Genomic DNA, 16,458 nt, shown 5'->3' on the forward strand with positions numbered 1-16,458 from the left:
GTCTTTAGTTTATTTTATTTTGACTGTTTAACTTGCACAAATTCCACTGATTTATTTTTATTTACTATAGTGACTTATTTTGAACTTTTTTTTTTTTTGGTGAGGAAGCTTCACCCTGAGCTAACATCTGTTGCCAATCTTCCTCTTTTTTTTGCTTGAGGAACATTGTCGCTGAGCTAACATCTGTGCCAACCTTCCTCTATTTTGTATGTGGGACACCACCACAGCATGGCTTGATGAGTGGTATGTAGGTCTGTGCTGGGGATCTGAACCCATGAACCCTGGGCCACCAAACTGGAGCATGCAAACTTAACCACTATGCTACTGGGCTGGCCCTATTTTGACCTCTTAATTCAGGTTAGTGTTCATTTTCAGAGAAAGTTCAATAAAATTAGAATATGTCACTCAGTATTCTAAAAGATTAAACTATAAAATGAAACTTTCATAAATAACGTCAACTATTCATTTTCAAGACTGTCTACAGATGGTCCACTCCGCTCCTTCCTCCTCCTCGCTCTTTGCTGATCAAAGTAGCATTACAACTGACTATTCAAATGAATGTGGCCCTCCGTCCATTCATAACTTTTTAAAATTAACCTTCACCATTTCCATGCTTTATTTCTTTAAAAAAACAACTTTTTGGTTTTGTGTATGTGTGTGGTTTTTGTTTTGTTTGTTTTTGAGTGCTTGATATGTGCCAGGATTGAACTAAACTTTTTACATATGACATCTCATTTAATCTTTACAATGACCCTATGAAATAGGTACTACTCTTATTATCCCCATTTTATGGGTAATCATACTAAGGTTTAGAGAGGTCGAGACTTTGCTAAAGACATTACAGCTGGTCAATGTACATGCAGGCAGCCCAATCCAGAGCCTGAGCTCAGAGCCGCTCTGGGGTGCTACTGCCAGAGACCCCCTCCTCTTAAATCAAGTCTCCTGAGCACAAGTCAACCAGTTCTGGGTAGTCAGGGCTGCCATGATTGTCAGTGGCTGTGGGACTGCGCCATTTTCCCTCAGCCTTTGCCATCAGAAGCCAGACCCACTGGTCATGCCCACTTCTAGCAGCTTGACCTTCCACCTTACTACTTTTAATCTGCAATAATCTAAGAAATATGACAGCTACATTTGTTAAAACTGTTCATAAAACAATTCAAGAAACTCCGAATGACTGCCTGAAAGCATCTCCAGTAAAGAACATGAACTTTGTAAAAAATATTTCAGTGGCACAGAAACCTTTTTCCTTTTCTTTGTAAGATCTTTGCAGTGCTCCCAGATGAGTGAGACTAACAGACACTGTGAAATTACTTAAAGTTACTTATCAATATAAAATATCTGTTATGAGGTTCTTACGTGTTGACATACTATTTACTCCCAAAGAACACTAAAAAGGGCTGTAGAGAGGGGCTGTGAGGGAAGGGTGAGGAAGAAGGAGGAAGGAAGTGTGAATTATTTATGGGTGAATTCTATTAACCTATGTTAATTTTATTAACCTACGCTACCTTCCCCGTCAATATAATCAGTGAGAGTTAAGTAGTAAAACCCTGTCGTCATCTTAGGAAGAGAACACTGACCCAACAGAGGGAAGAAGTTAACCACGCATTTTCATTCTCTTCCCCCACGTCCAGGCTGAGAGCACTTCTTACCTTACTGAACTGTCCGACCACGTGCTTCAGAATATTGGGAGGGGCATCATACAGAAATGGCTCGAGGGCTGGTAGATAGGTGCATTTTTGCAGGATACTTTTTATGGCTTTTTTACTCTATTGAAATACAAAGCAAAATGGATACCAAAGTCAGTCATCGATGAAAACCTGACAAAAGTTCATGTCATATGGAATTTGAAAATGAAATCAATTTCCTGGTCTAACCTGCAGTTGTTTCAAATTTTAAACTAGTTGTCATAAAAACTCCTTCTATCTTTCATTGGTTTTATCATAGAATACCCTGCCAGTTGTCTTTATGTTAAATTTTAAAATGTACAGTGTATTATTGAGCTCTCAATATACCTATGAGGAAATTAAAATTATAAAGCATAAAACAATAGACATTAAATTAGTATGTATATTTTATTAGTGTAAAAATTTGTACATACGGAACTGTGTACAAACAGGAACGTCCTATTCTTCCCAATCAACAAATATGAGAAAATACTTAGTTTATTGTAGAAAGTCATTATCGAGCATTTTGTGTTCTCCAAAAGGTTTCATGGCCTGTAGGTACGTGGTTAGAAATATTCTGCTGTGTGCATCATTCAGTGAGCTTTGCAGGTATGCTGCTGTAGCTCACGGGGAGAAATGGAAGCAAAGCGGAGGATCTACCCAACTGTGGGGAAAAGCTCCCTGCAACAACAGGGAGTGTTTCACCCACAAGCTAGAGGATAGGGCCCTGCATGGACCTTTCCCACTCTCCCCAGCACTGTGTATTTCACAGTGACACCACGTGGTGCTGCCCTCCTGCCACAAGTGGCTGAAGAAGGGTGCCCTTCGAGTGATGCACATGGCTGCAGCCAGCCCTGAGGCCATGGCTGGTTGTGGTTCTGTATCTTTGTGTTAAAGCCTGCCCCTTTCACTTTGGAAGGCTTCACAATTGGGCTTGTCTAAGCTGTTTCCCACTAGAAATCCGCACCTGCCTGCAGGTGGCTTTGTGCTTCGGTGCATCCTTTCCGCCTGTCCTCTGATCACCTATTCTCTCTCTGAGGCCTTAGCCGACCTAGTCTTCTGGGATCTTGCTACTGAACCTTTAGCAAGGCCTTTGAAATGTCAAGGAGGGTTTTGATTTCCACATCATGAATTTTACAATTGGTAAATGGATTCTGTAAAAACTTTCATCACATTTGTGCCATCTGTAAAGGATCTCTTGAATTTATGGTTTCCCAGAGACCAAGGCTAAGCAGCCTTGTATAACCTCTTATCTCTTGACATATTTGTCCTCAAACATTGCTTTATAAACCAGATAAAATAAAACAAGGAATGTAAGAAATGCAGCCCAACATTTCCCCCATAAGTAATATAACATAAGTTGGAATTAAACTCTTGATTCCCAGCACACCTACTTACACCTTTGTAAACCACCTTAGGCTCATGGTGACCTCAGCAGGCCAACTCTAACTTAACTGCTGTTGGTGACAAGGTCTCCTAACAGCGTAGCGGAGACCACATTCACTGTACCATGCAGACAGCCTTACTCTGATTCTAAAAGTTCCAAGTAGGCAATGTACTGTTGAGTTGTTAATCAAGAACTCCAGAAAGGAGTCTAATGACACTAGAAATTCACTGAACTTTACTCTCCTTAGTCAAAAAATACACTCAGTTTACAACCACTGTATACTTCTAGATAGGAATGTACGTCATGATTGATAATCAGTGGTATTATCCAGCATGAAGGAAACATTAGTACATTAGTTAAGATTTTGTTTACTTGTCAATTTCTGGACTTAAGTTTTTTTCATTGGCACCTGAGCTAACATCTGTTGCCAATCTTTTTTTTCTCCTTCTCCCCAAAGCCCCCCAGTACACAGTTATATATTCTAGCTGTGAGTGCCTCTGGCTGTGCTGTGTGGAATTCCACCTCAGCATGGCTGATGAGTGGTGCCATGTCTGCGCCCAGGATCTGAACCGGTGAAACCCCAGGCCGCCGAAGCAGAGCGCACGAACTTAACCACTCGGCCTCAAGGACTGGCCCTCTGGACTTAAGACTTTTTAACCACTTTATCGAGATACAATTTATATACCATAAATTCACTCACCTTAAGTGCACAATTCAATGGATTTTTAGTAAATTTACAGAGTTGTGCTACCATCACCACAATCTAATTTTAGAACATTTTCATCATCCCCAAAAGAAACTTCATGCCCATTTGTAGTCACTCCCTATTGCCTCTCCCCACTCCCCGCCAACAGCCCCAGGCAACTACTAATCTACTTTCTGTCTCTATAAACTTGACTCTTCTGGACAATTCATATAAGTAGAATCATATAGTATGTGAACTTTTGAGTCTGGCCCCTCTCACTAAATACGTTTTTGAGGTTCATCCATGTTATAGCATGTATCAGTACTTTGCTCCTTGTATTGTCAAATAGTATTCCATTACACGGATTTACCACATTTTGTTTATCCATTCACCAGTCGATGGACATTTGGGTTGTTTCCACTTTTGGCTATTATGAATAATGCTGCTGTGAAGATTCATATATAAGTCTTTGCGTAGACAAATGTTTTCATCTCTCTTGGGACAATACCTGGGAGTGGAGTTGTTGGGTGATCATGGTAAGTTTAACATTTTGAGAAACCACCAAACTGTGTTTCAACATAACTGCAACATTTACACTCCCAATAATAATGTAAAAAGATTCAAGATTCTCCACATGATGGTCAGCACTTGTTATTATCCATCATAGTAATTATAGGCATTCTGGTAGGTGTGAAGTACTATCTCATTATGGTTTTAATTTGCATTTCCCTAATGACTAATAATGTTGAACATCTTTTCAAGTGCTGATTGGCCATTTATATATCTTATTTGGTGAAATGTCTATTTAAAGCTTTAGCCCAATGTGGATTGGATTATTTGTCTTATTTTTGAATTGTAACAGTTCTTTATATATTTTTGAATACAAGTCCTTTCTCAAATGTGTGCTTTGCAAATGTTTTTTCCAAGTCTATGGCTTGTCTTTTCATTTTCTTAATGGTGTCCTTTGAAGCATACAAGTTTTTAATTTCGATGAAACCCTATTTATCAATGTTTTATCACTTGTGCTTTAGGTGTCATATCTAAGAACTCAATGCCTACTCCAAGGTTACAAAGATTTACTCCTATGTTTTATCTAAGAGTTTTATAGTCTTAACTCTTATATTTAGATCTATGATCCATTTTGAGTTAATTCTGCTGTATGGTATGAAATAAGCATCCAAATTAATGTTTTTGTATGAGGATATAATAATTGTCCCACTTCCATTTGTTGAAAAGACTTGCTCTATCCTTTTCACGTTAAATAGCCTTTGCACCTTTGTGAAAAATCAGTTGACCATGAAAGGGTCTATTTCAGATTCTCAATTACATTGACATGTACTGCATGTCTTTCTGGAAGCAAATACCACACTATCTGGATTACTATAGCTTTGCAGTAAGTTTTGAAATTGTGCAGTGTAAGTCCTTCTTTTTCAAGATTGTTTTGGCTAGTCTGGGTCCTTTGCATATCCATGTGAATTTTAAAGATTTTATTTTTTCTTTTTCTCCCAAAGCCCCCCAGTACATAGCTGCATATTTTAGTTGTGGGTCCTTCTAGTTGTGGCATGTGGGACACCGCCTCAGCGTGGCTTGATGAGTGGTGCCATGCCCGCGCCCAGGATTTGAACTGCTGAAAGCCTGGGCCGCCGAAGCGGAGCGCACCAACTTAACTACTCAGCCACGGGGCAGGCCCTCTATGTGAATTTTAGGATCAGCTTCTCAATTTGGGGGGTGGGAAGCCAGCTAGGATCTTGATAGAGATTGTGTTGACTATACAGATCCACTTAGGAAGTACTGCCATCTTAACAATATTGAGTCTTCCAATCCAAGAACATGGAATGTCTCTCCATTTTGTCAGATTTTCCTTAAATTTTTTCAGCACTGTTTTGTAGTTTTCAGTGTACAAGTCTTATACTTCTTTTGTTAAACTTATTCCTAAGTATTTTATTCTTTTTGATGCTATTGTGAGTGAAACTATTGTCTTAATTTCATATTTAAATTGCTTATTACTAGCATATGGAATACAACTGGTTTTTACATATTGACCCTAGATCCTGTGACTTTGTTGAACTCTTACTAGTTCTAGTATTTGTGTACACGTGGATTCCTTAGGATTTTCTACATACAAGATCATGTTATACGTTGGGTTTAAGATTTGTTAGCCTTTAGAAAATATGCCTTATCTTTGGTTATTTATGGCTGTGAGCAAAATAAAATAGCTCCTACAATTTCATACTGTGAATTGTACAGAAATTATATGGGGTCAACAAACTTTTATTTACTTAATTCAGTAAATCAATATCTTAGTTTGAACTAATGAATAACAGATTATGAATTTTGCTAACTGTCACTGCATTTAGTAGCTAGTGTTTCTCCTTAGACATACAAAATACATGATGATGTCAGAGAAGGGGTCATAGGTTTACTGCTGTTTGTTTAGGGCAACTTGAGTTTGAGCCTGATTTTCCTATGAATTAGCATAGCATCTATAGTTTTACATTCATTCATTTTTCTGTCATTTCTAAAAACTGACTCTGTCCACACTGATCAAAACTGCTGTTGTTGTAAAAACCACAGTGAGTGACTAGCAGCACTATTTTCTCCCTCTTAACAACACACATAAGAATAATACTAAAATTTACAAAATATAACTGTCAATACTATACAAACACTTGAAACCGCTCCAATTGTTTTTCACAGAAAATTAAAGAAATAACAAAAATTATTCAATGTTGCTTTCCTTAATAGATGACCTTTAATGAAAACTGCTTAAAATGAAAAGTGTTTATTACTCAAAAGTTAATTTGGTTCTGAAAGCATTCTGGCCCGAAGAGTTGTGCAGTCAGGTATTGCTTATCGATGAGGATATGTTCTGAGAAATGCTTTGTTAGGCAATTTTGTCATTGTGCGAACAACACAGCCAGATGGGATAGCCTACCGCACACCTGGGCAATATGGGGTAGCTATTGCTTCCAGGCTACAAACCTGCACAGCGTGTGACTGGACCGAATAATGGAGGCAACTGGAACACAGGGCTAAGTATTTATGTATCTAAACATATCTAAACAGAAAAGGTACAGTAAGAATACAGTAGAGAAGATAAAAAATGGTGCACCTACGTAGGGCACTGACCATGAATGGCGCTCGCAGGACTGGAACTTGCTCTGAGTGAGTCAGTGAGTGAGTGGTGAGTGAACGCGAAGGCCGAGGGCACTACTGGACACTGCTGTAGACTTTAGCAACACGGTACACTTAGGAGAGACTAAATTTATAGTGCATCTTTGTCTTTTTTATCTTTCTTCAATAATAAATTAACCTTAGCTTACTGTAACTTTTTTTACTTCATGAACTTTTATATTTTTTAAAAGTTTTTCATTCTTTTGTAATAACATTTAACTTAAAACACAAACACATTGCACAGCTGTACGAAAATTCTTTCTTATTTTATATCCTTATTCTACAAATTTCTTTCTTTTTTTTTTTTTTGAGGAAGACTGGCCCTGAGCTAACATCCATGCCCATCTTCCTCTATTTTTTTTGTGGGACATCTGCCACAGCATGGCTTGACAAGCAGTGCATAGGCTGGCACCTGGGATCCAAACTGGCAAACCCCGGGCCGCCAAGGCGGAGCACACGAACTTAACTACTGGGCCATTGGGCAGGCCCCAACTTTTTTCTATTTTTAAATTTTCTATTTTTTATCTTTTTACTTTTTCTTTTAAGATTTTTTATTTTATTTATTCATTTTGGTGAGGAAGATCAGCCCTGTGATAACATCTGTGGCACTCTTCCCCTATTTTATATGTGGGATGCTGCCACAGCATGGCCTGATAAGCAGTGTGTAGGTCTGCACCCAGGATCTGAACCTGCAAACCTCAGGCTGCCAAAGCAGAGTGCAGGAACTTTTAACCACTACGCCAGTGCGTCGGCCCCTATTTTTTACTTTTTAAACTTTTTTCTTAAAAACTAAGACACAAACACACACATTAGCCTAGGCCTACAAGAGTCAGGATCATCAATACCACTGTCTTCTACCTGCACATCTTGTCCCACTGGAAGGTCTTCAGAGGCAATAACACGCATGCGGTTGTCATCTCCTATAATAACATGACTTCTTCTGGAACACCTCCTGAAGGACCTGTCTGAGGCTCTTGTTGAGGAGGTCTCACTCTTTTCAGAAATATGACCATGCTGGTTTGCCTAGTATGTTTCTTTTTTTCATCATATATTTGCTTGTAAGCACATAATGCCCCATTCCTCTCCAGTGTGTACTACACATAATTGTATGTGCTATGCTTTTATACAACTGGTAGCACCATAGGTTTGTTTACACCAGCATCACCACAAACGTGTGAGCAATGTGTTGTGCTATGACATTACGACAGCAATAGGAATTTTTCAGCTCCATTATAATCTTAATGGGACCACTATCATATATGCAGTCCGTTGTTGACAGAAACATCATTATGTAGCACATAACTGTAGTTATTAAAATGAAGGGGGAACAGAGGAATACATCCTCATGACTTCGGGTTAGGCAAAGTCTTCTTAGATATCACTCCAAAAGCACAAGCAAAAGGAAAAAATACGTAAATCAAATTGCATTAAAATTAAAAATTTTTCACTGCAAACAATACCATCAAGAAAGTAATAAGACAACTCACAGATTGGGAAAAAATGCTTCTAAATCATACGTCTGATAAGTACTTGTATCCAGAACATATAAAGAAAACTTATAAATCAGTAATAAAAAAATAAATAGCCTAATTTTAAAGTGGACAAAGAGTCTGATTAGATATTTCTCCAAAGAAGATATATGAATGGCTAATAAGCACATGAAAAGATTTTCAACATCATTAGCCATCAGAGAAATACAAATCAAAACTACTATGGGATTTCAATTCACACCCACTAGGCTGGCTATAATAAAAAACAAAGATAATAACCAGTGTTGGCAAGGATGTGGAAGAACTGGAAACCTCATGCACTGCTGGTGAGACTATAGAATGGAAGAACTGGAAACCTCATGCACTGCTGGTGAGACTATAGAATGGAAAAACTGGAAACCTCATGCACTGCTGGTGAGACTATAGAATGGAAAAACTGGAAACCTCATGCACTGCTGGTGAGACTATAGAATGGAAAAACTGGAAACCTCATGCACTGCTGGTGAGACTATAGAATGGAAGAACTGGAAACCTCATGCACTGCTGGTGAGACTATAGAATGGAAGAACTGGAAACCTCATGCACTGCTGGTGAGACTATAGAATGGAAGAACTGGAAACCTCATGCACTGCTGGTGAGACTATAGAATGGAAGAACTGGAAACCTCATGCACTGCTGGTGAGACTATAGAATGGAAGAACTGGAAACCTCATGCACTGCTGGTGAGACTATAGAATGGAAGAACTGGAAACCTCATGCACTGCTGGTGAGACTATAGAATGGAAGAACTGGAAACCTCATGCACTGCTGGTGAGACTATAGAATGGAAAAACTGGAAACCTCATGCACTGCTGGTGAGACTATAGAATGGAAGAACTGGAAACCTCATGCACTGCTGGTGAGACTATAGAATGGAAGAACTGGAAACCTCATGCACTGCTGGTGAGACTATAGAATGGAAGAACTGGAAACCTCATGCACTGCTGGTGAGACTATAGAATGGAAGAACTGGAAACCTCATGCACTGCTGGTGAGACTATAGAATGGAAGAACTGGAAACCTCATGCACTGCTGGTGAGACTATAGAATGGAAGAACTGGAAACCTCATGCACTGCTGGTGAGACTATAGAATGGCGCTCATATTGGAAACCTCATGCACTGCTGGTGAGACTATAGAATGGCGCTCATATTGGAAACAGCTTAGCAGTTCCTCAAAATGCTAAAGAGTTATCACATGACCTAGCAATTTCCCTTCTGGGTATCTACCCAGATACCCAGAGAAATGAAAACATACATCCACACAAAAACTTGTACAATAATGTTCTTAGCAGCATTATTCGTAATAGCCAAAGAGTAGAAACAACACAAATGTCCATCAGCTGGTGAATGGATAAACAAAATGTGGTATATCAATACAAGGAATTTTATTTGACAATAAAAAGAAACAACATATTGATATATGCTGTAAAATGGATGAGCCTTGAAACTTATGCTAAGCGAAAGAAGTCAGGCCACAAAGGCCACGTGTACTGTATCGTTCCATTTAAATGAAATGTCCAGAAGGGGCAAATCCACAAAGACAGAAAGTAAATTAATGGTTGCCTGGGGCTAGGCAGGGAGAATATGGAGTGACTGCTAATGAAGGAATGAAAATATTCTAAAGTTAGATTGTGGTGATGGTTGCACAGTTCTATGAATATACTAAAAACCATTGAATGGTACACTTTAAATGGGTAAATCATATGGCATATAAATTATATTTCAATAAAGCTGCTAAAAAATGAAGGGGAACAACCCATGACAACAAGAAAACAATAATTAAATCAAATAATTATCTTAGAAATAATTTTATAACTAAGGTACTAGAAGGAACTTATTCAAATGCCAAAACTAAGATGGAACATTTCGATACGATGCCTCTAAATGAAACCAAATGAAAATGCAATTAATTGCCTGAGTATTTTCAAAACTTATTAGAGAAAAAGGATATATTTTTTTCAGTTTTTAACAAGATATTTGAAATAACATAGGTGCAGGTAGATAGTAAGGCTCTGTGAAAACATGCGAGAAGTTCCCAGGGGCTGCTCGTTGGTTCTCCTGGATCAGAACCAATTAGAGAATGTTACAGGAACTGACATGCCTTTGGGACAAAATGAACTTCAACATGGCCTTATAATCTGAGAGCTGCCACAGAGTAACAAATGAGAAATACCATTAGACAATTGCTGACGCTGTTGGATATATTTTTCTCTACTGAGATGGTGTCAAATCAAACAGACTTGGACTCTCATCCTAGAGCGTTTAAAACAACAACTGATAGAATCCAAGAGACCTGAGGGAAGAAAAAAAAATAATGATCCAGTCCCTACAATAAGAAAAGATCTGGATGGACTTAGAGCCTTGGAAAGATTGCTGACAGGATAATGATGGATAAAGAGCCCACTTTTTAATTTAATACCCAGTGTATTTCCTGAAAGTAAATTTTGTATCAAATATAGGCAGAGGGAACCTTAACTTCTATCAGCAAACCTAAATGCGTTAAGAAAACTGCTTTTGTTAAACTAAAACACAATAAAAATTATCTTACTTCAAAAAGTGAAGTTTTCAAACTTATTTCACTCCAGTGATATTTATACAACATAAAATCACAATAATTCATTAACAACCAAGTTAAATAGGGGCTGGCCCCGTGGCCGAGTGGTTAAGTCCACGCGTTCCGCTGCAGGCGGCCCAGTGTTTCATTGGTTCGAATCCTGGGCGTGGACATGGCACTGCTCATCAAGCCACACTGAGGCAGCGTCCCACATGCCACAACTAGAAGGACCCACAACGAAGAATATACAACTATGTATCAGGGGGCTTTGGGGAGAAAAAGGAAAAAAATAAAATCTTAAAAAAAAAAGTTAAATAAACTTAGTAGTATATAAGAAGCATGCGGTACTACCTAAGAGGCTATTTGCAAGCTATAATTACTATTGACTCCACTATTAATTATTCATGCTCTAGCTCATGTATTTCCTTATTTCCAAAACTTAAAGGAAAACAAAAGTTGTTAAGTGCAGGAATCTGAAAGTGATAGAGACTATTTTTAAAATATTAATAATTTATCTATTGATAGCTTAGAAGTTGAATATAATTACTGTTATAGCCCGGGCACAGCTTATGTCTGCGAGCCCCTGCAGAGGAGGCCACAGTCATTGGATCACTAGAGGTAAGGGTGGGGAGGATGGGAAATGAGGGGGAGTGAGGAGGAAAGAAGAGGAAGTGGGAAGAGGGAGGAAGAGAACAATAATGGGATAAAGAAATATGAGACCAAACGAGAACTACATATATAGGTTACAATTGTATATATGTAAATCAGCTGTACTTGAACAACTCAAAACTGGAAACAGAATGGTGGTTTCTCACCAGAAAGTCAAACAATCACAGAACTGTTAAACAGGAGAAGACCTTAGCACACTGTCAGACTTACTTTCTCCGCCAAGCCTTGCCAAGGAATGCACTTGACATGGGAGAAATGTAAGAGAAGCCCTACATCTATTAAATCATCGCTTTGATCCAGAAAGTCTTATAAAAATTGAAAAAATGTTCATCTTAGAAATCAACTTTCCTCAATGAATTTGTAGAGAAATAACCTGTGAACATAACCAAATAAACAGAAATTCACTTTTCTAAAATTTATAAATCAAGTAAATGATTCACTGTTGCCTATCACGTTGAGCCCCTCAGCCACACAGTTCAAGTGAACTTGCGGCCGCATTATACCGCCTAAAGGTTGTGTCAGCAAACGGGTTTCCTATTTGCCAGTTTATTGTTTTAATTAAAATTTAAACGTAATTTAACTTACTGTTGCTAATTTTATTTTGAATAATTGTCCTTTCTGTGCACTTCTCTCTATCCAAGTCAATTCTGAAAGCTGCTTTCAAAAAATTTCATGTTTTCCTAATAGCGAGTATGCTTGGAAACATTTTTCCCCCCTCTGAAATTCTAGAATTGTTAAACAATCCATCCTACTTTATGTTCATGTTTTGTGAATTATTTGAGTAGCTAGTAAAACTTTTTCCAGAAAGCTTGCTTTTTAAAACATTGCATGATTTAAAGATATTTAATTTAGTGAATGTTATGGGCATTTTTCTTTTAAAGAACAAATATAAGACAAACAATTAAAAGATTGATTATGACTTTAGGAATACCCTCTGATCAGTTATATTACCTTTGGAAAGTACCTTAAATTCTTCTGGACTCAATTTTTTAATGTAAAATCGACTAAAGTTCTCTCCAGCCAATTCCAGCTCCAAAATTCTACTATTCTCCAATTCCTATTCCGTAAGAAAAGTCATCAGAAATGTAGAATGCAACAAGCATTCATTCATTTTACAGACAACTGTGCACCTGCAGAGAACTTTCTTTAAAATGCATCCTTGACTTTTAGAGACATGGGTAACCCATTTTTAGGCAAGACTCACCTCAATTCTTCTGATAAATTTGTATTTCTTGTATTTCAGAATAAAAGCAATATTGTCCATAATGAAAATTAAAACATTTTAAATTACATATCTTTAAGAAAGAGTCAAAATATAACAAATCTTCGTAAAACAGTTAAGAATCAAGCACTTACTTTTACTTGAAGATCCTCAGAACTCTCTGTTGACATGTACAGAGAAAGCAGGACCGGCAACGTGTTGGTGACGGCGACGGCCCGGGCGTGCTCGGGAGTGTGTCTGCCGATCTGTCCCAAGGCCCACGCCGCAGCCGCTTTAATGTGATCTTCTGGTTCTTCTGACAAGCAGAGCGACAACTGGGGCACACCCTGCCGTGTTGATCAAAAGAGCAAGCGCATGAATCTAGAGCAGGATTAAAGCCTTCCGTGTCTCTCACATTAGAAGGAATCATTTGGGCCTTGATCCTTTTTTTCCTAAACGGTTCAATAAATGAGCACATCACACCCTGTCATTTTTCAAGTCAATAAAATGACTAGAACTAATTTACCTTAATTATCTGTAACAATCCAACTAAACTAAGAATATCTCTGCAGCGTTTACTCCCCAAATAGAGAGGCATTTAACCAAACAACAGATGCCACAGACTAGTATGTATGCAAAACCAGATTCCACTGTGACAAATTAAAAGTGCTTAGATTTTAAAACCTTCTCTTTTCCTTTGTTAAAAAGTTAATTTAGAATCCTTAAAAAAAATTGCCTTTTCACAAGTATAATAGACCTGAGAACAAAATAACCACTATAGATCTAAAATCAAATGAATAATATGAGCAAGAATCCTATTTAAGTAACTTTCAGATTAAATATATTCACGAAAACCTTTCCTGAAATAGTAAATAAATTTCCATTAATTTTGGTCAACTTTTAAGCAATAGTTTTGCCCATTTTAATATGACTGAATGTCAAAGTAGAAACAATTGCTTTTGCTACACAGATAGCATGTGCTTACATTTTGCATTTTAGGCTTCAATTTTATCTAAACAACCAGAACAGAATGAACTAAAGGGCATCAAATACATCACAGTTTATATATCCAAAGAAGAACCAAATAAATCAAATTATAATTCCAGATTCTGTATAGGCATAATTTTCCAACTAATTTGAGACGATAATAATTATCCCCTTAAATTTAGTACCACAAGAGCAAATACCACGTGGTCACGCTACCATAGCCAAGGCCAAATGATCTATGGACCGCCTTCCTGCACCTTTAAATTTGGTTGTTAAGACCGACTTCCTGAAGAGACCTGCACATTTCTCCACTGGGTCCTTTCTTACAACTAAAACTGTGTGTCTGCCAATATGAAAGGTCAAACCTGTCTTCAGAATGAAGCAACTTTCCAGAAAGTCCATACTTCTGGGACATATCAAGATGGACGCAGCAGGAGGAAAAGAAGACAGCGCCCCCCCACCCCCTCCCCCAACTCTGACTTCCTGGTCTCGGTTGTTAGGAGAGCAAATGAGATAGGGAAGAGGAGTGTGCTTTGAAGATTCTAAAGTGTTACTGAAGTGTGAGGTGTTGTTATTAGTCCTTACAGTATACTGTAGGAAGAGGAAAGAATGAGACTGTACTGTGTGGTTTGCCTCAAACTGCGGCTGCCCCCTTGATCTTCAATCAACTGAAAGACAAACTAGGTGGGAGTGGCCAGCAGCAACCCTGGACCAAAGGAGAGGAGCGCCCCTCCTGCTTCCTTTGGAGAGATACAGGAAGCAAGAGCAATGGCTTCTCCTTTCATCATTCCTCCTACGCGTAAATTAAGCATTCTGACTATCCACAGAAGAACCGAGAATCGGCAATCCCAGCACCATCCCTGCAGTGACCCTTCAGAAAGCAGCGCTCCTGCTCCAGTCACTATCAGAGTCTTCGGTAACAGAAGAAAAGGAAAAGCACGGGATAAAAAGGGGGAGAAGCAAAGAATTATCACGGAATAGGTAGAAAATAAAGATCTGAGGCTCCTTTTATGCTGAGGATTAGCAAGGGATGAAAAAATCCACACTTCTGTTTAACATACAGCAGCAGGTTTCCCATGCTGATAAGACACCCACACCCTGGAGGGTCTCCGGAGATACTGTGGGCACAGGGCGGAAGCATGCCTCAGGGGATCAATATTTACTCATTCAACAAAGATTTTTTGAGCACCTACTATGTGCCAGGGCTACACTATATGGTGGGTTAATACCGAGCTGTAAATTGAGATAAGGCAAAGTCCCTAGAGCAAGGAAACAGAAACACCACTATCCATCAGAGACGTGTGCAGTGAACTGCTACATCTAAGAGGAGAAACCAGTTCCTGAGAGCTGATGGAAAGGAAGTGGATAAAAAGGGATGTCCTCACCACTTTCGTCTCCTACCCAAATGACAGGAAAGGGGAGAATGTATGGATCTCTGAGAACAATGAAAACAACGATCAGCCATGTTGTTTATAATGGTTGTTTTTAATCAAAGTATGCTTTACATGTTGGTAACTATGCACAGCCAGTCCTTCAAGACACAAATACGCTTAATATTTAAATACAGATAATAGCAATACTCAAAGGAATTGATATTTGTTGATGTTAAACACTGAGTAAAACTTTAAACCTCCCTCAAAATAAACCTTACTTCAAGCAGTGTTTGGGAAATGTACTAATAAGCCTCGAAAGAAAGCTGAAAAATTCTTTCGGTAATTCTCTCGCCCTCATCAATTCTATTTTATACTCGGCGGGAGAGTATTAATCTGTGGCTCTATCTTAGAATATCTCACTGCAATAACTAGAAGGAGATGAAGCAAGAACCAACCTTGGAAATGATCACCGCCATCGCCAGGTTCTCAGAATGAGCCGCGACATAGCCGAGCATCATGATGCCCGGCAGCCTTATGTTTCCCTTGCAGGACCCGATGCAGTCGATCACGGCCGCAACTCCCCCCGCGTTAACGATCAACTGCGACAGCTAAGAGAAAACGAGAGCCGGGTACTCGTGACCGGAGCAGAAGATGATCTTTAAATATTACTTTAGGATTGCCAAATATTTTTATTTAGGACATAAAAAATCCGGTAAAATCTGAAATATCATCTAGTGAAATTATATTAAAGAAATGTACAAGAATAATAATCCTGCCATTTCAAATGTACAGATATACTCACTGTGAGGAGCTCCACTCTATGGTTTTTTCATGCATGGATGGCACAACTTTTATTCCTGTTACAATGGATGTCAAAATTCCTCACCTACACACCAAGCCTAGGGCTAGTTCATAACTAGCTAACTACTGAAAGCCCCAACTACAGTGCGTGAGTATGAAGCAGCTTAACCACTGAATGTTGAAAGATAATGTCAGACTTGAAATATTCTAGTGTAATTATCCCCCACTTGCTAGCAATGATTACTAGTTGACTGCACCTCAATCTTGAAAAATCTCAACCAAATAAAGATGTTAGATGAAAGAAGGAATGAACACTTTAAAGTTTAGTGAAATGAAATTGATTAGTCAAAATATACACAGAAAAAGATACATCTTCAGAAGCCACCCAGGCTTGCTTCAGCTCTACTCCTTTGGCATCTAAGAACTCAGAGCG

At 38.5% G+C, this 16,458-nt stretch overlaps 1 protein-coding gene across 2 annotated transcripts in view; it reads right to left on the reverse strand.

Moving 5' to 3' along the window:
• SPAG6 (sperm associated antigen 6) overlaps window positions 1-16,458 on the reverse strand; it is a 66,243-nt gene that overhangs the window by 8,511 nt on the left and 41,274 nt on the right. For both annotated transcript variants that reach the window (XM_070601365.1, XM_070601366.1), the window contains exons 7-9: window positions 15,680-15,832; window positions 13,020-13,211; window positions 1,650-1,766 (exon numbers count right to left, since the gene is read on the reverse strand). In XM_070601365.1, coding sequence (XP_070457466.1) covers window positions 1,650-1,766; window positions 13,020-13,211; window positions 15,680-15,832 — 462 coding nt within the window. The remainder of the gene's footprint in view (window positions 1-1,649; window positions 1,767-13,019; window positions 13,212-15,679; window positions 15,833-16,458) is intronic.

This window comes from Equus przewalskii, chromosome 30 (assembly GCF_037783145.1).
Source record: "Equus przewalskii isolate Varuska chromosome 30, EquPr2, whole genome shotgun sequence".
Lineage (NCBI taxonomy): Eukaryota > Metazoa > Chordata > Mammalia > Perissodactyla > Equidae > Equus > Equus przewalskii.